Raw genomic sequence first — 22487 nt, forward strand, 5'->3', positions numbered from 1 at the left:
ACTTCTGTCTTCATCCCATCTGCCTTTGCCCCTTTTGCTGGCTTCACAAATAGCTGTTGACACACCTTCCAAGATTCTGTTTTTACCTCCTCCTTGATTCTTCCATGTGTGTGTGAGAGAGAAAGAGTTAAAGAGTGTGGCGTGTGAGTCTGAAACAGAAAACAGGGAGGATTGTGAGGATTTAGCTGACTTAGATGATGTGAGTTATGGGGCTTTTAGAAGGGGGCATTTTGAAGATTCTGGTGGCGTTGGAGCTCTTCAGCCACACGCCCATCTTGATGGCTGAGCACAATCTTCTACTGTGACTTGCTAGCCAGGCTCTCCTTCAGAAAAATGTCATTTGCTAGCAGGCCACAATCACTCCAAGCCCAGATGGGTGCAGCTGACTTGCTCCGGGTCAGGATTCTCACTGGGCTAAGAACCAGAGTTGCGAGCAAAGTGCCTCAGTACACACTGAATTTAGAGCCAGTTCTGGGAGGAGAAGGGGTCTCTGCCGGCCCCCCGAGAATGATCCATGCTCCCCACCCTGTCTCCCTGCCCAGAATGATGTTGGAGCAGGTGCAGAAACACCAGTGCCGCACCATCATCGCAGTCTGGTCAGGTGCACACCCCTTCTCCCTGCCAGCATTATCCATCTGGCTTTGCGCAGGAAGGAAGTGCAGCCCAGAGGCCTTGCAATCACAGGCAGTGGGAGGAGATTCCAGAAGAATCACAGGAGCTGCAGACTCTGCTGAAGAGACTGCCATAAATGGTCTGGTCTTTCCAGCAGTGCACTGAATACATGACTGTTAGGAGCAGTCTTGAACCCCACATACTGGGCTCAAGGTCTGGACAAAGCAAACAGCGTTACAAATGAAAAGTCACATGGATTCTCCTTGGCATATCATAATTCAGGGCCCTTTAGAGAAGATATTGCACGTTCCAGTACAACTGGCCCTTTTTCTTCATCTGTCCCTTAGAATAGGCAGGTACAAAGCTTCTATTTGCTACCTCACCTGCTAAGAAAAGGGACAATTCACCTCAGCAACAGAGCTGCAAATTATTTGTCAGATCCCAGAGGATAAATGCAAGGTTACCTTTTCTAAGCAAAGAGATCCTGCTGAGCTGCCACGGACATCACAAGTCCCACCACTTTTCAGGAGGCACCACCAATGACAGGCCTGACAAAATCACAACAGGCAACGGCTGAGACCTCCAGCATTGTCTGGGTAACTTATCCACCCTTAGAAGGAAGGGGATGGGGGGGGGGACAATCCAGAGGAGTGTTTTCAGTCCCTTGTTCCAGAGGCTTCAAATGGTGGGGTCTCTGCAACAAGGCAAACAGGTCTCCTCTACAACCGTTCAAGACAGGAGACAGGAGAACACTCTTGCTTGAGTCTTGCTAGGAGGGAAAAGAAAAGCCTCCTTCTCAAGCAGTAGCTATTCGGGCCTCCACCCCACCCCACCCCACCCCATCCCACCCAATGCCAGAGGGAAGAACAACTCACAGAGCAAGCTGTTGTTCTCACAGCCACACTGTCCCACATTTTAGCAGCTTCTGCCCTATTTCCCTCCCAGGTTGTAGGAAGTCAGTAAAATACCTTGCATGCTGACCATTCAGGCACCCAAACCCTCGCCAGCAGTTCCTGCCCCCATCTGGGCTGACTGACTGACACCATGGGCAGCAAGGCCACAGGAAAGGCCTCATCCAGATACCCTCCTGCCCCTTCTACCCAAAGCAATCATGGTCTAAAATAAATGACCACAGTCAGAGGCAACCAAGGGCCACCCAGCTCAAGACCAAAGCAAAAACTATGGGTGTGCCCCACTATAAGCACTGGTTTGCTTAACCATGATTTTTGAACAAACCACAGTAGACTGGGATCTTTTAGCATACTGAGTCATAAGCCGAGCTGCCAAACCACAGGAGCTGAGTAAGTTACAGTCAGTCATGCTGTGTGAACTTGCCAGAGTACTGTAAACCCAGATGGGCGCAGCTGACTTGCTGCCGCTCAGGATTCTCAAGGAGCTAAGAACCAGTGTTAGGCAGAGAAATGTCTATTTGGGAGAGGGGCACCTGTCCTTGGCATGAAACTGGGGCAGACCCAGAAAGCCTGTCTTGCCCAACCCCAATGGCGACTATGCATTTTCCTCCTGTCTTGGATTGTTCTTGCTTTTCAGGGCTAAACAACCCTCTCAAGGCAATACACAGAACCATCATAAAGCAGATTAAAAATGTAACGTGCAATTTGCGGTAACTACCACATGCATACAACTATTTCAAAACCAGAAGAGCAGCCCCAGCAGTTCAGATTCAAGCGCGCGGGCCGGGAGACCAGCCTGGCTGCTCAACACAAAGTCTGCTCAAGGCACCCTTTCACTAGAAAAGGGCCGCCCTCCCACGGGCAGGGCCGGGTCATCCATCGGGAGCCTTCCTTCCCTGGACTGGAGCCTCATGAAGGGACGGGCAGTGCCAGGTTCTGGCCAAAAGCCTCCCTCCCCCCTCCTCTGGCCAAGAGTGGCCCAAATCATACTGTTCTTTCAAGAATTTTGGCAGCTGGTGGGCGGCGGGGTCAGGTTAGTTCTCCTCTGGGCACAGGCGAAGAGGGCAGAATGCCGCTCATGTCTCAAGCAAGTGCATCTCTCAACAATAAATGCCACTGTCCTGGCATCATTATTCCAGTGCAGACGGGGGGGGGAGAGAGAATGTTTTACGTCTCTTAAAATAGCTGCCTCACATCTATTGAACTTTGTGAAGGCCAGACAAGTCTTCCGTTCGGCCTGTTAACAACCACGCTGCCAAATGCCCTTCAGGCTGCAGCCTTGCAGCGAAAGCCCCCCCCCGCCCCCGCCCCCGCCCCCTGCACGCGCTCACAACCCCACCTGCGCAGGCGGAGGCGAGGGGATTCCGGGCCGGGAAGCGACCTTGGCAGCTTCCCGCGCAGCACTGAGGCGCCCTCTGCGTCCTGCTCGGAGGGCAACGCCCGGGCGAGGCTGCGCGCGGTTTTCTTCGCCCTATTTCACGCTGGAGGCCAGCACAACAAGGCCGGCTTCCCGCTTAACCAGCCGGCGGTCGGCACGCGCAACTACCGCTTCTGAACTGTGTGGATCGGGGGAGGGGCGCTTGTGTTCCAACACAGAGGCGTAAAGGCTCGGCGCATCCAGCCCCCGCCGCCCCCCGCACTGCCAAAATCGCGGCTGCGCGAGATGCTTTTCTCGTGACGGCGGCGGACAGCCTGGCTCGGATCCGCCGGCCGGCCGGTCGCCCGCCACCCCCGGACGCCGCCGCGTCCCACAGCCGCGCTGCCCCCCGCCGTCCCTTTCCGCCCGAGGCAGGCAGGGCGCGCCGGGGAGGCGGCGGGACGGCCGTCGCCCGCCTCTCCGGGAGAACCGCCTGCGCGTCGCCCTGGGCCGAGGGTCCGCGCCGCGCGACTCGAAGGGACGGGCGGGCGGGCGGACGGTCGGGCCTCCGCCGCGGCGCGACAGCGGCTCCCTCTGGGCACGCGGACGGGCGGGGGGCAGCCGGACGAGGCGCGATTGCAGACCCGGAGGGAGCGGAGCGGTAACCAGGCAACTCCGCGGTTGGCACGGCAACCAAAAGCCAATTACACGCCTGGGCGGGAGGCCTGCGCCAGACAGACGCACGCGCGCGGCCTCCCCGCCCCGCCGGCGCGCCGACAACCGGGGAGGACGCGGCGCAAGACCCTGGAAGGGCGCTGGGGGGGGGGGAGAGCGGGCGGCAGCCGGAGCAAACCCGGACGGGCCGGTGGGGAAGGACGGCGCCACGGCGGGAAAAAGGAGCCGCCTGCCCACCGCCCCTCGCCGGGTGGCTGCGCGCAGCAGGTGGACCGACGGCAGTCTGTACGTGCCCAGAAGCACGCTTCTCAGCGGAGCTGCCACGGTCATCGTCCCCAGGCGTTCCTCTTCCTTTGCAGAGCGGACCTCCGGAGTCCGAGACGCTGCCTGCTGAGCCCATCGGCTGCGCGCCCAGAAGAAAGGCACTCGAACGAGAGAAACGGCCGCCGGAGGGGCCGGTCGCCCGCGTCCACGGGGCGCAGGACGCCTTGGGCACGCAGTCGCGGAGCCCCCAGCCCGCCAGGCCCGGGAGGGGGAGGGTGGGTCGCGCGCGACCCTCCGGTCCCGGCCGTTTGGCTGCGGGTCACGCCTTACCTTCCGCCGGCCTCGGGCTTCCCGGGCAGGCGGCGTTCGCTCAGTCCCCGGCGGGACGGGCCCGCGGTCCGGCGGCGCAGCGTCCGCAGAGCAAAGCCGCGCACCAGGCTGGGCGTCTCCTTCCCCCCGGGCGTTGCTCCGCTCAAGCCTCGCGGCTGGCTCGGGTTGGGCGTGCCACGGGCTCGGGCATGGCCGCGCTGGGCTGGGCTGGGAGGAAAGGCGAGCGAGGCGCTGCGCGAAAGCGGAGACCCCGGGCGCGCGCACGGAGGAAAGGCGGGCGGTTGCTTGCTTGCCGCGTTCGACGCGCCCGGGCGGGGTCGGGGACCCCTCCCCTCCCCTCCCCTCCGCGCGTGATGTCAGCACGTGCTTCCGCAGCGGCCACCCTGCTTTTGGGGTGGCGGGCCCCGGGAGACGCCTCGCGCGGGGATCTGGGGAAAGCGGGCAGCCTGCGCCCGCAGCCGAGTTGGCAGAGGACGGCCTGGCGGCCGGGACACAGCCCCCGCTCCCTTCTCTTCGCTGGGCCTGGGAATCCGGGGCCCCCGGGAACCGCCCCTGGCTTTGCGGGCACGGGCCGTTCCTGGAGGCGGGGGCAGGGGGGGCAGAGGAGCCAGCGTTCTGCCCGGAGAGAAGGTGGATTTTGAGCCCTCCCGTCGCCAGCTGCGCTCCCAGACAGCGCGGTCGCCTGTTGGGCATCCCGCGCGGCCCGGCGCCTCGGCTGGGCCGTTTGCCTCGGCCCGGCTCGAATCCAGGGCCCGAAAGCCCTGATCCTTGGCCTCGCGAGGCTGCTGGGAGAGGAAGCCAGGCTTGGGACCTAAAGCCCCGAGACAGCCCGTGCCGTTGCGGCTTGCTCTGTGAAGGGCATTGTTTTAGTACATGGTTTTGTACCGTGTGTGTTTCACATAATGTATAACATCCATTTAATACTGCATTTTATCTTACATTATGTTTAAAACTTTAACTTGCTTTTTGCCTTTTAAAGAGCACAGCATTCCCCCACCCCATTTTCCTTTGGTTTTCTTTCGCCCTGAGGCAGCCAGCCGATTAGATACCTGACTGTCTTTGAATAAACAAACCATAAATTAGCTTAGTACCAGGCAGAGAAGTTGCCAAGAGTGAGACCCTGAATTTCAAAGAGGAACAAAGAGATAAGAAAGGACTGACATGGGGTGTTTCCTTGGTAACAAGAAGAAGAAAGATGAACCCATTCTCACCTCATTAGGACACACCTTTACTCCCCCCCAAACCATCCCAAAAAGCCCTTGTATGGGCAGGAGAGGATGCACTATCTGATTTGAATTTTTTTACACCTGTACCTTTCTATAAAACCTCTGATGTTTGCTTTGCAAGGTGTGGTTTCTTTCAACATTCCTTGCCAAGATGTTGACTGATCCAACCAGATGCATATTGATCAATAAATATCTGTAAATTGTTACAGAAGTCTCATCTCAAGTTTTTGTTTGGCTCTCTGAAACTTGGGTAGCATAGAGTGCCTTACACTCTGGGTTAGTGTGGCAGATTAATCCAGCCGGCTGCCGCTGAGTCAACCAAGCACGTCAGCAGAGTCAACCAACTATGGCTCCCAGGCGGGCCTGAACCCGAGAAAGAGGCTGAAGGGGGATGGAAAGGGTGGCCTGGCGATATGGGTGGTGCAGGAAAGGCAAATAGGGGGTGGAGCAGAAAATCTGGCACTGGCGCTGCTCGCGGCACCCTGGTTCCTGTGGGCACAACGCTGCCCTCATCAACCCAGCCGTGTCACTAGTGCATGGGGAGAAAAGCAGCATTTCCTTCTCTGTGGTTCTATCCCAGCAGTTTCATGCCAGGCTTTGTCACCTGTTACTAAGGAGGTCACCTGACTTGTGAAGGTGATTGGAGCTGTGTTGGGGGGGAATTGGAAGGAGCAGGCCCATCCTTCCCCACTCCTGGCCCTGCCCTTTCCTATCAGCCCTTAGTTTCCGGAGGCCTACTGCCCCCCCGCCCATTTTTGACCCCAGCTCGAGAACAGAGAGGACCGTAGAGTTCCACTATTTCACTGGGAAAGAAGCGGGACCATATTAGGGCCATTTTGCTTCTGCAGGCCCTGAAACGCATCTTCGCTTTTCGATGTCGCAGCTCTGCGATTGCTTGTTGCTGTGTCGGGAGAGCGGGGGGGGGGACTGGGCTCTGCTGCTGATCTGCCGGTGTCCCTCTGCCTGTCAGTTTCAGTCCGTTCTCCCGCTCCCCTGAAGCCAGAGATCTGGTTGTCCGCAGCTGGTCAGTTGCAGTTCTCCTGCTCTACAGGACCTAGCCGGTTACCCCGAGGGTCTGTGGCCGGAGAGCCAGGCAACAGGCCTAGAGAAGCCGAGGCAGGATCCCCAAGCTCCACCCTCCCCATTCCTGCTGTGCCCGGACCAGTGGGTCTCTTCTTTACTGACAGGGTGGGGGTGAGCAGCAAAGCCAGAGAAGAAACTGAAAGTGGAACTTTCAGAACAGTGGGGCAAGACGGTGAGCACCATCTGGTTATGAGATGCATTAGGTTGGCCACAGATGGGGAAAAGGAATGCCCTAAAGTTTCCTACTTAAGTGTGATTTCAAAAGAAGCAGTTGCACCTCTTTCGTGATCTGGTCAAAGAGGAGGGAATAGGAGGGCCTGGGCATGGACTGGGGCCTCTCCTGAGCACTGCTGGCCACAGCTCCTTTGGGCAAGCAGTACCTTTGGGCACGGCTACCTCCCTGCTCACATCACCATCCTCTGATCTGCCCCATGTGTCAGGACCTTTGACCTAACACACCCATGCACACCCCAGCTTTCGGGCTCCAGTGGTAACACCAGCCAATGCTCAGGGTACTGCCCTGGACTGTTGGCAGTGGAACCTCAAGGAGACCCTCTCTGGCCTAGAAGGAGAAGGTGATTTTCATTCCAAGGTGCCAGCCAGCCTTTGGGGGGTGAGGCAAGGGGCAGCCGCTACCATTATTCGGAGAAGCAGAATTGGGGCAAAGAATCCGCAGAACAAGCAGTGTCACACTGATGCTTCTGTTTTCGGAAATAAGGCGTTCTAGCCCAGGAGGCACATCCTTTTCAGGAAGATGCTTCAGAGAAGGAAGGAGATGTCTGATTAGGGAGAGGGAAGTCAAATTTTAGGGGTACATGCTCCTTCTGCAACTCCTTCTCCAGGTGGGTGGTCACAGTGGGTCTCATGCCATGCGCTCAGCTCCCGGGGGCAGAGAGACAGAAACACTGAGGTGGTGAGAGGGGTGGTACCCGGCGGCAGCAGAGGGCGGTCCTAATGAGCCCAGTTTCCAGGGCCTGTAGTGCTGCCAGTCAGATCCTGCATTATGAGGAGTTGCAGCTGACCCTTTCCTGTCAGTTGAGGGCACCTTTTGGTCAGTGCCCTCTGATGCCAACAGCGCTGTCAGATCTCAGAAAGGCGCTACCACAGAGCAAGGTCTCTAGGCCATCTCACCCTACCCCATGTGACCCAGCGTGTCTCGCCAAATGCTCAGCTCCAGGCTCAGCAGCTGCATCCTTCAGCCCAGAGTCCCCAGCCGGTTCCAACAGCAGTTCGGAGGGCACACAGACCGTGGGGAAGAGCCCAGCTGTCCTCCGCCCCACCGGTGTCCTTAAGTCCCAAGAGCAGGAAGATACAGTCGGTCCACCTTTGCCAGGTCCTTCCACTTCCCCGGAAAGCGGTGTGGGGTGCCCGCCTCTTCTCACTTGCTCTGGCTCTGCAAGGCGAGGAGGGAGGGAGGGGAGGAGGAGGAGGTGCCTGGGCTTAGCGGTGAAGCAGCTCTCACCTCGCGGGAGAAAAGCCACGTCAGGCCAGCAAGCATCTTTGTCCGGCCAATTCAATTAAAAATGCAGATGGAAAGGGTGTGTTCCTTGGCCAATGAGCCAGCTGGAAATTCACAAGCCAGTGGCAACATCGCACAAACATTTCTGTCTCAGGCTGTCAGCTAAATCTCCAGGGACCCCGTTTGCACAGCACGAATAACTCTGCTCTCCCCTCTCCCAGTCATAGGGAGGAAAATCTTCCTTTGCTGGGCCCCCAAGCTAGCACCAGGGGGCTGAGAGGCTGCTGCTTTCTCCCCACTTCCCCCTTTTTCTGAGAGAAGGAAAGTTGCTACCCCCCACTTGTGCATAATTTGGGTTGGAGGGGCAGTACCTGCTCCATCATTCCTGCCTATTCCCCCCCCCCCCCCGCCATAGCTGCAGGAAACAGGATGGGGACAGGAGAAACATACCTAGGGGACTCCGTTTTTGCAGGGCCTCTCTCAGACGTTGTCTCCCTCGGAAAGGTAAGGATTAATGTATTCTCCCAGACCGCAGTTTGCAGGAGGGAGGGAGCTATTTTGGCCCCAAGTAAGACCAGGCCTAAATCTAATCCCTGCCGTGTCAACTGGGGGGGTCAGTTAAGCCTGCCTCTGCCCCACAGCTAATCAAATGTGCTATTTGAAGGGGTCACCAGGAGTGAGTGCACAGTGCCCTACTTTCATTGCACGCCCATCTCCAACCTTCCCAGGCCACCTGAGTTCCCCCCTCCGCAGCCCTGCCGCTCCCTCCAGCGAGCACGCGGCCCCCTCTCACCTCCATCTGGCTGTAAATCCAGCCCAGAAACTTTGCGACTTGGGTGTAGACGCCTGGCTTGTTCCTCTGGCCGCAGCCGGTTCCCCAGCTGGTGACACCAGCCAAGTACCATCGGCTGCTGTCCTGACAGACCAGGGGGCCGCCGCTGTCGCCCTGGGCAGAGAGACGCGGGCATTAGAGAGTTGGAGGCCAGAAGCCGCCCGGCGTTCCTGGGATTGGTAGCTGGCCCTGGCCTTAGAAAAAGGCCCCAGCGCTGAGCGGAGCACGCTTCCGCCAGGCCCTGCACCGGGGGCCGCATTTCCTTCGTCTTTCACGAACTCTATCGGCGTGATACTGTTACTCAAAGGATGCCATTCACGATGTTCCCTTGTGGCGCATCTATCTTTCCTCAAAGTGCCCGAAACCTGATTTTTTCCTGAAGCATGTAAAACTGCACAGGTGAGGAAGCCCTTCAGCTGTGATTGTGTGGGCCTATCACAGCTCAACATGTGGGCGCTATCGCCTTTGCAGGTGGCACCTTTTGATCACCCCATTTCTTTTTTTAAATTGATATTTCCATCAGCTCTTCTGTCTGTAATTTCCAAGTTTAATGAAATATCATTTAAATGAAATTGTTCTAAGTCACATAACACAATACTGCTGACCCTTCAAAAATTATTTTTTAAAACCCTTTTCTTAGTATTATGCTCAACGGGTGATAGAAAAGTTTTTACTTTTTTGTGTTTCCTTTTAAGATCAGTATCTTAAAGTACCTTCTAGTATGAAAGCTATTCTGTCAGATATTCTGTCAGATAGAATATTTTAAAAATCATAGAAATACAATTATTTTAAAACTAATTTTAGATGAGTAAGGTGTTGCATGATCAAATGAGTTAAAAGGGATAGTAAGACCATTGTCAAGTGAGTGGCATTTGGTAGCTGGGCCATTGGGGGGCAGGAATGTTGGGGGCCAGAACAGCAGAAGATCTCCCAAACTTGAAAGTCAGCTGCAAGTTTGCAAGATATCAAGAAGGGTTAGCACAAGGGAGGGCACCTCATCTTTGTTCTTGGTGTGCCTCAGTGATGGACTCCTCTGATTCTGATCAGAACCTGGTGGACTCCAAGCCTCAAGTTGAGGAAGCTACCGGATGTCTGCCACTTGCAAGGGATGAGTTAGACTCAGCACGTGTAGCTGCTGATTCAGACAGCAAGAGTGCCAAGCCCTCAATCGTGCCACCATTTAAAAAGGGCTGAGCAGTGGAGATGAGAGTCGTCGGGAGGGAGGGAGTCAGCTCTAATTGGGAACTGTGAATATAGAAGAATATTCTCCAGACCACCCTTTCCTACTTGGAAGTAAGTCTCCTGATTCCTGACCTGTTATCCACTCCAAGTGTCTCCTGTTCCTTACCCTATGATTGGACCTTTGGCTTGACGTCTGGATCTGCTTTCATGGAACTCTCAGGGAACCCACAGACAGTCTTGGATGACTCCGCTTCCTTTCTTCAAGTGTTGCGACATTGATATAATTTACAAGGCAGGAATCCTCCCTTTGACTTCTCTAGCCTTTGTTGAACTCTGCCTAACAGTCTCCCCTTATCTGTGTCTCAGCTGGTATTACAAGTCAGTAAAAGCTCCCAGACTTGTAATGGTTTGCATCAGTCCAAGCTTGCACCGGACAGCCCTTCCCCACTTCTCTTCAAGCAAGGAAACCTCTGTTACCTGGCAAGAGTCTGTGCCCCCTTGCAGAAACCCAGCACACATCATCCGGGGGGTCAAGAATCCCTCGTAGACATTACGGCTGTTGCAGAGCCGATAGTCAATGATTTTCACTTCTGCTTCCCGCAGCTTGGGCGATGTATTCTCTGAAAAAGGCAACCGAATGATGCGATGAGCCCTGGATACCCCAAGCCTCTCTTGCTGGAACTGGGTTTGGTCACAGAACCTGTCGGGCTCAGCCCAAGAGCAGCAACGAGGCAATCCGGTACGGTTCAGTTCCTTTATTAGCTTGCACCTAATAGACAAAATCTCGCCAGACTCAACCTATGCTGAAGCAACTAGTGGCTGTACCCCGTGAGACTCCAGGGAAGGGCCAGCCTCGTCCTCTTTGTCTTCCCACACTCCTGCTGCGGGCTGAGGAGGCGCTTGCCTGGGAATGCCTCTCCCCCCTCCTGGCAACCTCGAGGTTCCATTCCAGACTCTTCCCCACTCATGCCATCCATTACAGCACCTTAGAGCTGGAAAGAGCTCATTATAGCCAAGATGTCCACCCAACTCCTAAAGCACATCAGCAGGTGGCTGCCTAGCCTCTATCAGAGCATGTCCAGCGACAGGAAGCTCATCCCCTCTGTGGAAGTGCCTTCCCCGTCCGGCTTGTGGGGGGACTCCCCTGTGTTCTTGGCCTGAGAGCCCCAGCCTAGCAAAGGAGGCCCCCTCACCCAACCTACCTTCATTTTCACTGATCTTGCCAAAGCCTGTGATGAAGCATGTCCTCCCAGGAAGAAACCTTTGGCCTGACATGGGAAGGCAGGCTGGGCGAACATGAGCTGGAACAGAGGGAGAAACAAGTGAGCCTTCCCTCGAGGGAAGACAAAGGGTCTCCCAGCGCTTCAGCTGAGCCACTCCGAAGGCAGGCTTTGGATTGCTCGGCCGTGTGAGATCTTCACCTGAGAGGACCAAGGGATGGGAGAGCTTCATCAGGGCAATGTCGTAGTCATCGTGATCATCACTGTAATTGGCATTAATGATGACCTCAGAGACAAGGATCCCCTCCATCGCCTGCTTGAGGTCAGCGGCACCAGCATATACCTTCCACTCATCCAGGATTTTCACACTATTTCTGAAAAGTCCAAAGGCAAAAGGTTGGGGGGTGTCTGCCTCAGGCTCAGGGCACAGGTATCCAGAGGGAGATCTCTCTGAGACTGTGGGAATCAGCCCTGCTCCCATTCCAATTCTTCATTTGGAAAATCAATCCAATTTAATTATTCAGACTGAGACAGCAAATTGGTCCAAAAGAAGAAGCTGACAAGGGTTTAGATGGTTGTTGGGGGGGGGGGTGGCACGGGGATAGCATCCTTACAGCAGGTGAATTCTTAGCATGAACCATGGTAGGAGCAGCTCAAGAAAATCATCATGCGGTACATTTCTTTGCTGGGTGTCAGGAAAAGGTTGGACAGGCAACCAGATGGGAAGCTCTGCTTCTCTGCAGCAAGACGGCCCTTCAGGCACCTTCTTCTGGCAGAAGTCCTGATGATGGGCCTCCTTTTCCCTAACAGCACATCCTGCGCCTCCCGCTGCCCTCCCAAGTCAATCTGGAGGTTGGCCTCACATGAAGAAGCAGTGGGCTGCGGTCAGCACCCACTGGGGGTCAATGATAGTGCCACCACAGATGTGAGCGGACCCATACTGGAGGCTCACTTGCCAAGGCCATTTACTGGCAGATGCTTCGGTGCCACCCACGATGCGGCCGGATATCCGTTGCCCACAGTCTGCAAGGAGAAACATCCAAGAACCTCAGCTGTAGGAACACAGAAAAGCCATTTCCCCATTCCCTTCCATGCACATGCACCACATCAACCCACCTGGAGATCTGTCACAAGGCTCTCTTTTATTAGCCACATCTTTACCTTACCTTTCCCCCCCCCGCCCCCCCCCAGTGCAGAACCCATGCAATGTGCATACGTGGCTCCTGGGTTTTCAAGAAGGAACTCAGGGGTTCTCTCCCCCCTCTGACTGGCTCTGCTCCATCATTTTTATTACTTTTATTACTTTTCAAAGTGTTAAGACAGTATTCTGTTTATTTATCTTGTATGTTAGGAATGCAAAAGCATTTGGTGGCATTGTTTTGCATGCTGCTTTGGTGTCTTTAGATAGGAGCTTATGAAAGAAGGAGAAGAAGTGCTAGGATAATTGAACACTAGTTCTGCCCTAGGGCAATTCTCTCCACCTCAGGAATGGCGCAATAATAAAAAAGCCTCATGGAGTCAGACCCAGTCTCTCCCTGTCCACCCCCCATCTCCACCCATCTCCTTACTTGTGCATCGGAGAGAAACATACTTTCTGGAGCTGCACTGGGAGCTGCAGTGGAGATCAACAAACCAGATGTTAGGTGAGAAACCCAGAGCCTGTGGCCAACAGGGTCGTGCATGTGTCTTGGAGGAGCAGAACCCCCAAGTCGGTCTGCCTGGCCGGGAGAAAGACAAGTTCTCTCGAGGGCCCAGCAGGAGGCAAAGCTGCAGAGAGCAACGAGGGACAGGTGAGTCCCTTCACATTCACTTCCCCACAGATGAACCTGAGGACTTGAATGGCCCCAAACCCTCCATGAAAGGGGGTCTGAAAACACAGTGCTCCGGCCCCTGCCTTCACAGAGGTTACTTGACATCTGCCAGCCTATAGAAAGTCAAGCCAGGGCAGAGGACTGGAGACGAGAGATTTGCTTCGTGGGGGGAGGTGCCGCAAAGCCAAGTGGCAAACGACAGCAGAATTTGGATTCTGGCAGGAAGGTACCTCTGGTGCTCATTCCGAACAGGAGGACCAAGTACATTCCACCACGGCACGACCTGAGAGTAAGCACTAACTGTTACACTCGGTCTGGAGATTCACACTTCGCAAGGTGTGGATGTTCTAATTTTTCACTGCTCCATTGATGTAGGGAAATCTTGTTCCTTAAAGGAAACTCATGTCCTCAGTAATAATAGGGCATAGCTCCAGTCCCAGGCAGCACATGGCAAACTATCTTGGAAAATCCACAACTTCATTTCATAAGCAATTTCTGGACAAACAATGAACTTCTAATCCAGTGAAAGACAAACTAGGGGGTTTTGTTTCTCAGTTGGAAAAATTCAGACTAGAATTTCATATGTGTTTGTGCGTATGCATTTATGTGCTACTTATTAAACCAACTGCAAACATTATCATATCCTGTTACTTCTGTGACTCCTCTATGACACCTGAGGGTTAGGGGCACAGAGCAAAGGATCACTCCGCCCTGGTGCCTGTGGCATTTCCTGGGTAGAGCAAGTCCTCCTTGGCCATTGAGCCTCATCTGCCCCCGATGAAATGGGTCTGCCAGCACTAGGCAGGGGTCATAAAAGAGGGGACTCCCTTCTAAACCACTGCCCTCACCCCCGGGCAGCCGTTACCTGTTGAGACTCTGCTGAATGGTTTTTCGCATCCCTCCAGCCACCAGACTTTTCCCAGAGAAGGACAGAGGGACATATTCTGTGTCAGAAGCACTGGGGAGGCAGAAGAGAGTCACGGGCAAGAAGAGGCCTTGGGAAGAGGCCCCCTGTGTTGGAGCACGGAAGAGCAGCCGCACTTTTACGTACACACAAATGTGGAGAAGCTCCCCAGGCCGCCGTGCAGCTCGGCCCAACCAGGGGTTGGCACTGGCTGCAGACCCAACATGATCTGTGCCATAGAGTGTCCCTTGCGCAGCTCTCGGTTCCTGAACAGCCCCCTCTCTTTCCTTCATCACAAGGGCTCCCCCTCCCCCACACTCATCTGAAGGGGTGCAGTCCACAAACAGGTCCTTCCACTGCTTGTAAAGTTGCCGCCGGGGGACTCTGCGTGTTAACAGAACCAGCAAACCAAAGCGAGAGGCTGAGAGAAAATGGGAGACAGGCTTTTCTCTAGTCCCTTCCTTCCGCGGACTCCCTCCCCACCTTTCGAGCCCCAGAATTACTTTAGGAATCCAAGCTGCTGACAGGTCTTTCGGGAGAAGGCCTCGGTCCAGGTGTGACTGCAGACAGGCAGCCACTCCCTCTCTGCTCCCGAGTAGACATGGAGCAAGGACTGGTTCCACCCAAAGCGCACTGCAGAACAGGAGAGAAAGAAGAGGGACGGAAGGGACACCGTGTGGGTATTCCTGGGGCAGGTACCCTCTAGAGGGAGTCCCCCAGCCCCAGCTCAGTCTTCTCACTCAAGCTCCTCCCGAAGACCTTCCACCCACGTGTCCCTCCGGCTCTCCAGCCCCGGATGCTTTACCACAGCCTAGTTCATCGCTCCGCTGAGAACAGTCGGGAACCCCGTCACACCGCACAGCGTGGCCACTGCAGCTCTCCACCGGCTGCTTGTACACAATGCCGGTGCTGGACCGCCAGAACAAGACTGGGAGCGGGACAGGAGAGACAGCAGTGAATGAACTGGGGTTTAGGAGAGTTTCAAGGTGGGAGAATTGCTTCTCACATTGAGAAAAGGTCTGACGGTTATCAAAGAGGGAGCCAATGCAGACGGCCCCCGCAGAAGAGGCAAGCCTCCTGACCCTTCCCTAGAAGGTGGGAGAAACAAACAAGGGACTCGTTGGAATTCTTGCGTGTCTCCTCAGCTTTCCTTCTAATCAAGACTTGGGCTTCTCATTCTTTGGATTAACTGTCTCCTTTCTAGCCTGCAAGGAGGATCGTCTGGCACAAGGCGCTTGCAAATGCACCCCTGCAGCATTGGCACTGCCAACTGAACAGGCTCCCAGTTCCTGTTGTCACTGGGCAGTTGGTGGTAGGAGTGGTTCCTCCAGAGAAACGTCCACAGAATTGGAAGCAGCATTTACACACACAGACCATTCCTCAACATTGTGACTTGCAGACATCACCAGAGATGAGTCTCTTGGGGGAAAGTTCTAGAAGGATATCTGTGGTAGACCATGATAGCCAAAAATCAGATGGAGCCTGGCAGCACCTTTCTGACCACCAAATTTCATCCATGCTTCAGGTGAAGTGAGCTGCAGCTCATGAAAGCTTATGCCTTTTAATAAAATGTGGTGGTGTAAAGGATGCTAGCAGAAACCCCCTGATTCAGGGGAAAGTGCTCTGTGGCCCAGAAATGCGATGGTGCCTTTATTCTTCATCTGTTCAGAGATATCCACGCTATTAGAACCAGCTTGTGCAGCAGGACCAGCAACTGAAAAGGAAGGAGGACATGGAAGGCCTCCCCTTGTCTCGCCACACCTGCCAAGAAGACCGGCTGCTCCTCTTTCTCGCCTCCTTCCCCTTTCTCTCACGGGAAAGGAGGGCGCAAAAAAGAGGGCCGAGCCAGGGCTGCTCCCTCTGCCACCTCGCTGCGAGTGGCACCAGCTTTCTGTGGTAATTGTGCAGCGGGAGAGGAAGGGGAGGTGAGAAAGAGAGTCAGCTGTGCTTCTGCCCCAACGTTTGTGGGGCATCGTAAACTTCTATTAGTAGCATTTGCCAGTTTCCAAACCGAGATAGGTCCCATCCCGGGCGCATCCCGAACACATCTCAGAGGCCAAGAAGCAGAAAGAGCCAGGCTTCCAGCACAGAGGTGGTCTCGGCATTAGTTGCAGCTTCCAAAGCACACAATGAATCGTTTCAATTTATTCTGTGTTGGCCAGCTCTGGGCATCGTACTTCTGGGCAGCTTCAGAGAAGGGCAACAAGGAGGCTCATGGGGCTAGACACTAAGTCCTATGACAAGAGGCAGAAGGTTTTTGGACAGTTTAGCTCTGAGGAGAGAAGTCCAAGGGGAAATATGATTGCCCTCTTCAAGTGCATCGCCCCAAAGAGCCTGTCCTCTGAAATCCCAGAGTGCAGGCCATAGAACAGCTGATTTAAGTTACCGAAAGGCAAAGTCTAACTGAACGTCTTAAACAGCTTCCCAACAGTAGGCACAGCGTGACCCAGAGGGGGCAGCTTCACTTGGCCGGGCACACGCAGGTGGAGACTGGTCAGCTGGGATGCTTCGGACACAGAGCAGGGTTTGGACGCAGGGGCCTTCGTGGCCACGGCCAACTCTGGCATCCTTAACAGACTTTGGGCTTGGGCTCTTGCGGTCATCTCCACTCCCAGGGCTACTGGCTCCAGCCTCTCCCTGCCCCATTCCACCCCCAGCCATTCAGAGATCCAGGCCTGAAATCCTGCCTTCAAAAGATTCAGGAGGCCTAGTCTTAATTTCATGACTTTGCAGAATCTGGGCCTGATGATTAGTACTCCCCTGGGGAGGCATGACCTGGCCACTGCCCTTTCCCCATTCATATGGCTATATCGCACCATGTGAATGGGGGAGAAGCTGCATGGTGAACCTGGGGAATGCACTGGGTCTTCCTGCATGTGCAAAATCCATTGCAAATCCAGATGCTGCTTATCGGAGGAGAGCAACAAATAGATGGCCTTATTAGGAGCAGTTGTCTGAACGGGACATGTATGGAAAGAGGAAGAGAGGGAGACAAACAGAGTTCTGGCATGCAGCTGGTCTCCCTCCATCTCTTTCTCCTCCTCTGTATTGATTCCAAAGTCAACAATACAGAAAGGAAGATGGACATTTTCCAGGAAACATTTCTGGCATGTCCTATGAGCAATATGAGCCCTGAGTGAACTTCCATGAAATAGGAAGAACTATGAAACCAGGTCACAACCTGGTTGTCTCATCGAGGCCCTGCAGAGTCACCACTTGGAAATGTGGGGCACCTATTTACACCAACTCACTTATCTGCATCAGAATAGGCTCTTTCCTTGTCCAGGAATTGCTGCCTGTCTCCGTTCCAGAGGACAATCTGTGAACCTCTGAGAAGGAGAAGAAGCTGGACCTCTCCCTGCTCGGAGAGTCCCTCCCCAGTGTTTGACTCACAAGAAGTGGGGCGGGGGGCTCTGTTCTTCTATGGCCTAAGGGAGAGATTCAGGGGTAGCGGGATATGCTGTAAGGTTGCCTACAATGGAGACAGAGTCACGGGCCAGTCTGGGCAGCTTTGAACATAAATGGGGGAGGGAGAGGATGTCACCATCTTATGAGGCTGCAACGTTACTGCAAAAAGACAGTCACCCTGGGGTGAAACTGACACTCCCTCCCATGGCTTTAGCCTGTGTCTCCTGTCCTGAAACAGAAGGCAAGAGAAAAGTGAGGTGAGCCCCCGTGTGCTCACTCACGCAGGCACTAGGCATGTCTGGGGAGAGCCATGTGCTTTCAGATACTACAGAGATGCTCTGCTGGGGACAGCCCTCCATTCTGTTGGCAACTAGGCCATTATCTGTCCCTGACCGCAGCCAGAGCAGGGAGCGCGTCCTCTGAGGCAGAGCATTCCAGCTCTGCAGAGGGAGGGCCTCCCCGCCGCATGCCATTCATCCAAAAGTTGCAAATATTCCCCCCCTCCTTTTTTAGATATTTTAATTTTTTTTCATTCCACTTTTATTATTTTTATAAATAACTCAAGGCAGCAAGCTCCCTAATTCTCCTTACTCCTCCTGTTTTCCCCACAACAACAACCCTGTGAGGTGAGTTGGGCTGAGAGAGAGGGACTGGCCCAAAGCCACCCAGCCAGACTTCATGCCTCAGGCAGGACTAGGCTACTCCCCTCCTTCATGGAATCTGCTGATAATTTATTTTGTCACCGCCCATCTCACTTGTCCCAAAAGTAGACCTAGATCTTTGGAATGAGCCTCCTCTCTGCTATCAGCAGGGTGGGAAGAACCATGGAGTCATTCCTGCCCCACCATAAGCTGCAGGCCACCACGAGAAAAGGGAAGGACTCACAGAGCAGGATGAGGGCAATCAGCAACACGATGAGGATGAGAAGACAGGCGATGAGGGCCACCCTCTTCGGGCCCATCCCCCAGGATGCCTTGAAAGTGGGGGTGGAGGAAGCTGTGGGTGGGGAAAGGAAGAGAGCTGGGCTAGTTCCTTTGGAGAGGTTTGGCACAGAGAGGGGAGAAGCCTGGGTCCCTACTGTGGGGGAGCTCTTTTGGGTAGGAAGCAAACTACTGAGGATGGGGAGGCAGAGCAACAAGAGGCTTCTCTTCTGCGAAGCCCCCAACAGGCTGGAGCTGAAGGAGAGAGGAAGCAGGCAAGAGTTGGACTTGCAAGCTTAATTCAGCTTTCTTCCATCCTTCCCCTCCGTAACCAGAGGCCTGGATTGCTAAAACTGCCATCTTGCACAACAGAGCAGAGCCAGAAGGGGCTCTGGGGCTCCAAGGAAGAGCCAGCCAGTTGCTTTCCAGATGGTTGCTTCTGTTTCTTTCAGCCCCCCACCCCGCACTGCTGCCATTCCCAGGTCCCCTGCTTAGGGATCTTCCCATATTTCAAGAGGCTGGACCAGACCCTCCAGTGTAACTCCTCCGTCGCTGTATGCATCCCCCCTTGCATTAGGACGTTCCAGCAGGGGTCTTACCACTTGGACTTGCACAAGCTATGCAGGGCAGGGGGCCCGGTCTGGTGTCTGTACCACAAGATCTGAGGGTGGCACCTTGAATGGTCTCCCCAGATGGGGCCACTTGAGAGACAGCAGGTGGGAAGGCATAGAGAACAGGGCTCAGGGCCTCATGAGGAGACAATGGACCTTCCTGTGGGTAAAGAAGACTGAGGTTGGAGAAGGGGTCCAAGGGTCAAAGTCTGGGTGCATCCGAACAGGCGTGGTGGTCCTAAGCCCTCGCTTTTCCCTCCAGCAAGTTTGCCCTTCACAACCAAAAGCTCCCTGTGCTGGAGGGAGGGCCTCCACAGACACCCAGGAACGCCTCCTGAGCTGCTCTTCGGCAGAACTGGGTGTGCTCCTTTTTGGAAACCCTGTCTCCAGCTGCCTACCTAATTCAGCTCTATCCTTGCCAGAGACTGTGCCCCATTTTTACCACCAGGCAAGGCACTTCCTTCTGGCTGTTTCTGCTCCCAGAAGGCCAGGACTGAGCCCTCACCTCCTTGGGAGCAGGGTGTGTGCTCCCAGGGTGGCTTGCTGGAGCCGCACAGGCAGAGGAGTCTCCCTCCATGTGTCTCCTTCCAGCTAGCCTAGGCCCTTGGGCTGGACCTCTGGGGCCTCTGACTGTACCCCAACCAGTCCAAAAGGCACTGGCTCTCAGTCCCCTTTGAGTCACCCTGCCCCAGTTGCAGGCAGCAACTTCCTCCTGGGACATCCGGAATGCTGCTGGGCCATTATGTCACCACCAAGTATCAGATTCCCGGCCTCTGATTCACTTGCAGTCTTATTAGATGAAACTGCTTTGTTTCCCTTCCCTTCCCTTCCCCCCCACCCCCAGCTGTTGTGGCTGGGAGATCGACAGGCGTCAAGGAGGACCCTTAACCATCCCAGAGATGCTGCCCTGAACCAGTTGGGAGCCCCCAACCCCTGAATCCCCCGCCACTAGGGCCCAAAAGGAGCCCAGGGAGCTCCAGAAGGACAGGAGAGTTTGACAGCAGATGCTCCTGTGGGCCACACAGTCCAGCGCAATCCTTTGCTTGGGTGCCGGAGCCATGGCCATTCCTTTCAGTCAGAAGCCCTGGCGGGGGGCGGGGGGGCTGACACTGGCTCAGAGACCTCTGGCAAATGCGCCCACCCCAGTCAGACTTCTCTCCGTCAAGAGCTGTGCAGGCTCCATTTGTGTGAGCATCAGCAGAAGCCTCACCGAAACCACGAGCAAAGGTGGTCCTGGGCCTGTGCAGCTGTGCAGCAAAGCACATCCTGAGCTCTGCTTCCCGGCCCCGCACCACTCTTTCCCAAAGGAGAGAACCCACTGGATCTAGAAGGTGGCAAGGCCTTTGGCACCGCAGCCCCCTCCCTTCAGTCTCACAACATGGATTTATTTGTTATGCCTCTGGAAGTTATTTCCCAGGTTATTTTTTATCATAAATTAAGTCAGCCCATATAATTAGGATTAAATCTGATCCTAATGCCAACTAAAAAGCAACCGAAGCATAATGCACATTAAAGTCCATCAAGCGGCGGAGCAAGTGTTCCCTGGGCCGAGGCGCCTGTGCTTTGGCCCACATGCCCCAGCCTACGCCCATCAGCTCCAGGAAGAGAAAATCAGCCACTGTTGACCCAGCCTGGGGGCTGGGGGGCAGAGGCCACTTTGAATCCTGGACTGGCAACGCCAACTCTTGGAAAGGATGCCAGAAAGGAGGTGGGAAAGAACAATCGCCTATCCAGGTGGGGAGGATGGGAGGCAGAGAGCAAGAGAAGAGCATCGCGGTCCTGGGCTGGAGATTGCGAAGGAGGGGGAGACAATCCCTGCTGCTCTTGGTCTTTTGAGGGGCTGCCCTTCAACACCTCAGTTTCCTGAAAGGGTGAGCGGTTGGCAGCAAGCCCCATCCAGATAAATGAAAATGAAATGGGGTTGCGGGGGGGGGGGCGGTGGTGCCAAAATGCCCTCAAGAAGCCTATCTCCAGAGAAGAGGCAGCCGTCCTAGAATCACGGAACAGAAAGGTTGCCCTCAAACTATTCCAGCCCCCCTCATGAAATGCCGGTGAGAGCACTGGCCAGGGAAGGTTTGGAGGGAGCCCGGGGGAAGATCACAGCATTTGCCCAAGAACGCCAGTTTCAGTGCTGCCCAGCACTGAGGATGGGTCTGGGGAGGAGGCACCCCACACACCAACTCAACCCTCTGAGCAGCCTCAGAGAATAGAAAGATACCTTGGTCCTATGCCTGCTGGTGACCCCAGTCCACTCTTCCTCCCTCTCTAGTGCCCATTTCTACCCATTTCCGCAAAGATGTCTTCTCTACTGACCACATCCCATCACCATGGCAGTCATTCCAGTGATCAGCAAGTCCTTTCCTCCCTCCCTCCCTCTCTGAGCTGACTTACCAGGTGGGGGGGCTGTTCCATGGCCTCTTCCCAGCACCAGTAGCCCTGGCAGGTCACTGCAACCTTCCAAGGTCCATGGTGTACTGCCTTCCTTCAGGCATATGGGTGAGCTTCAGATGCCTGCCAGCAGCCAGCCCACAGCACAGCTCTGGGACAACTGTGCTGAGTGGGAAGCTCACCTGTCCTACCTGCCTGGCTCCCTCCCTGCTAGCTGTGTGTGGCAACCTCCAGAGCAAGCCAGAGAAGAAACTGGCCTGACCTGAAAGATTGCTCTCCACAGCCCAGACTTCCTGCCAGGTTTCTGAGAGCAGTTGGCTTCAGGTCTCCTGCCAGGGACCCTCTCTTGACAAGAGAATTTGGTTTTTCTTCCTGGCTGGTCAGTGGACCCTCACACAGGAACCTTGCTGAACACTCCTCCGGTCTGAAGCTCCCCGGTCATGGCCCTGAGCTGGTCTCCCCAGGCACAGAGGCAGTATCAGGGCAGCCCCACCCATGGGAGGACGTCAAAAAGGGAGCACCTGACTCAGGAGCACAGGTAACAAGAAGGAAAAAAACCAGTCCGTTCCCACCAGATTGCATGCCATTAGAAGAGTCAGGCAGGAGAGCATTTCTGGAATCCTGGAATGGTGGAAGAGACTTTAGAGACAATCTAGACTAGGGCAGGAATCTACTGCCAAGGCATTCTTGACAGATCACCATCTACCCTCTTTTTAAACATTTCTAACAAAAGAAAGTCTGCTACCTCCTGAAGCAGCCTATTCCATGGTTGCTCTTGCTATTAAGATTCTTTTTCCTGCTGTTCAACCAACATCGACTTCCTTGTCAATTAAACCCATTGTTTCTTGTCTTATTTTCTTGAACAAATCTACCCTATCTTCTACATAATAACCTTTCAGATCCTTGGAGGCAACTACAATGTCTCCCATAATCTTTTCTTCTACAGGCTAAAGATTCCCAACTTAACCAACCATTCTTCAAAATGTTTGTTCTTCCAGGCCCCTAATCACTTTACTTGCTCTCTGGACATATTCCAGAAGTCTTTCCTAAAATTTGGCATCCAGTATTATATTCTAGGTGCAGTCTGACTAACACAGAATGGAAAGGAAGAACAGCTGTTTTTGATTTTGACACTGAATTTATATTGATGCAGCCTAGGTTTGCATAGTCCCCTTTGACCGCTGCATCACACTGTGGTTGATGTTCAGATTTTGATCCACCAAGATATCCAGAACCACTGCCTATTATGGTTTTTCCAGCCATACGCCTTTGATTTTTCCTGTCCAAATAAAAG

At 54.6% G+C, this 22487-nt stretch overlaps 2 protein-coding genes across 3 annotated transcripts; both read right to left on the bottom strand.

Annotated features, from left to right (window-relative positions):
- Positions 1 to 1075: 1075 nt before the first annotated feature.
- LOC148216175 (uncharacterized) lies at positions 1076 to 4143 on the bottom strand. The gene is made up of 2 exons (XM_088138807.1): positions 2863 to 4143; positions 1076 to 1160 (listed from the first exon to the last, which is right to left on the bottom strand). The coding sequence occupies exon 1, from the start codon at positions 3953 to 3955 to the stop codon at positions 3038 to 3040; it is 918 nt and encodes a 305-aa protein (XP_087994933.1). The 5' UTR covers positions 3956 to 4143; the 3' UTR covers positions 1076 to 1160; positions 2863 to 3037.
- A 718-nt stretch (positions 4144 to 4861) lies between these two features.
- Positions 4862 to 21668, bottom strand: LOC103062925 (transmembrane protease serine 13). Of its 2 annotated transcripts, XM_007424238.4 has the most exons (13): positions 21197 to 21668; positions 18794 to 18965; positions 18160 to 18270; positions 14672 to 14794; positions 14370 to 14499; positions 13828 to 13920; positions 12720 to 12763; positions 12015 to 12174; positions 11353 to 11525; positions 11134 to 11232; positions 10409 to 10551; positions 8711 to 8863; positions 4862 to 7851 (listed from the first exon to the last, which is right to left on the bottom strand). In XM_007424238.4, exons 1-13 carry the CDS (start codon positions 21215 to 21217, stop codon positions 7837 to 7839), a joined length of 1437 nt encoding a protein of 478 aa, XP_007424300.1. In that variant the 5' UTR covers positions 21218 to 21668; the 3' UTR covers positions 4862 to 7836. The 2 variants fall into 2 exon arrangements, with proteins under 2 accessions (XP_007424300.1, XP_087994932.1); XM_088138806.1 differs by lacking the exon at positions 14672 to 14794.
- Positions 21669 to 22487: the final 819 nt, after the last annotated feature.

This window comes from Python bivittatus, unplaced genomic scaffold, assembly GCF_059951505.1.
Source record: "Python bivittatus isolate LINGU-HERP-01145 unplaced genomic scaffold, Pbiv_v1 ctg000320_np1212, whole genome shotgun sequence".
NCBI classification, from domain to species: Eukaryota; Metazoa; Chordata; class Lepidosauria; order Squamata; family Pythonidae; genus Python; species Python bivittatus.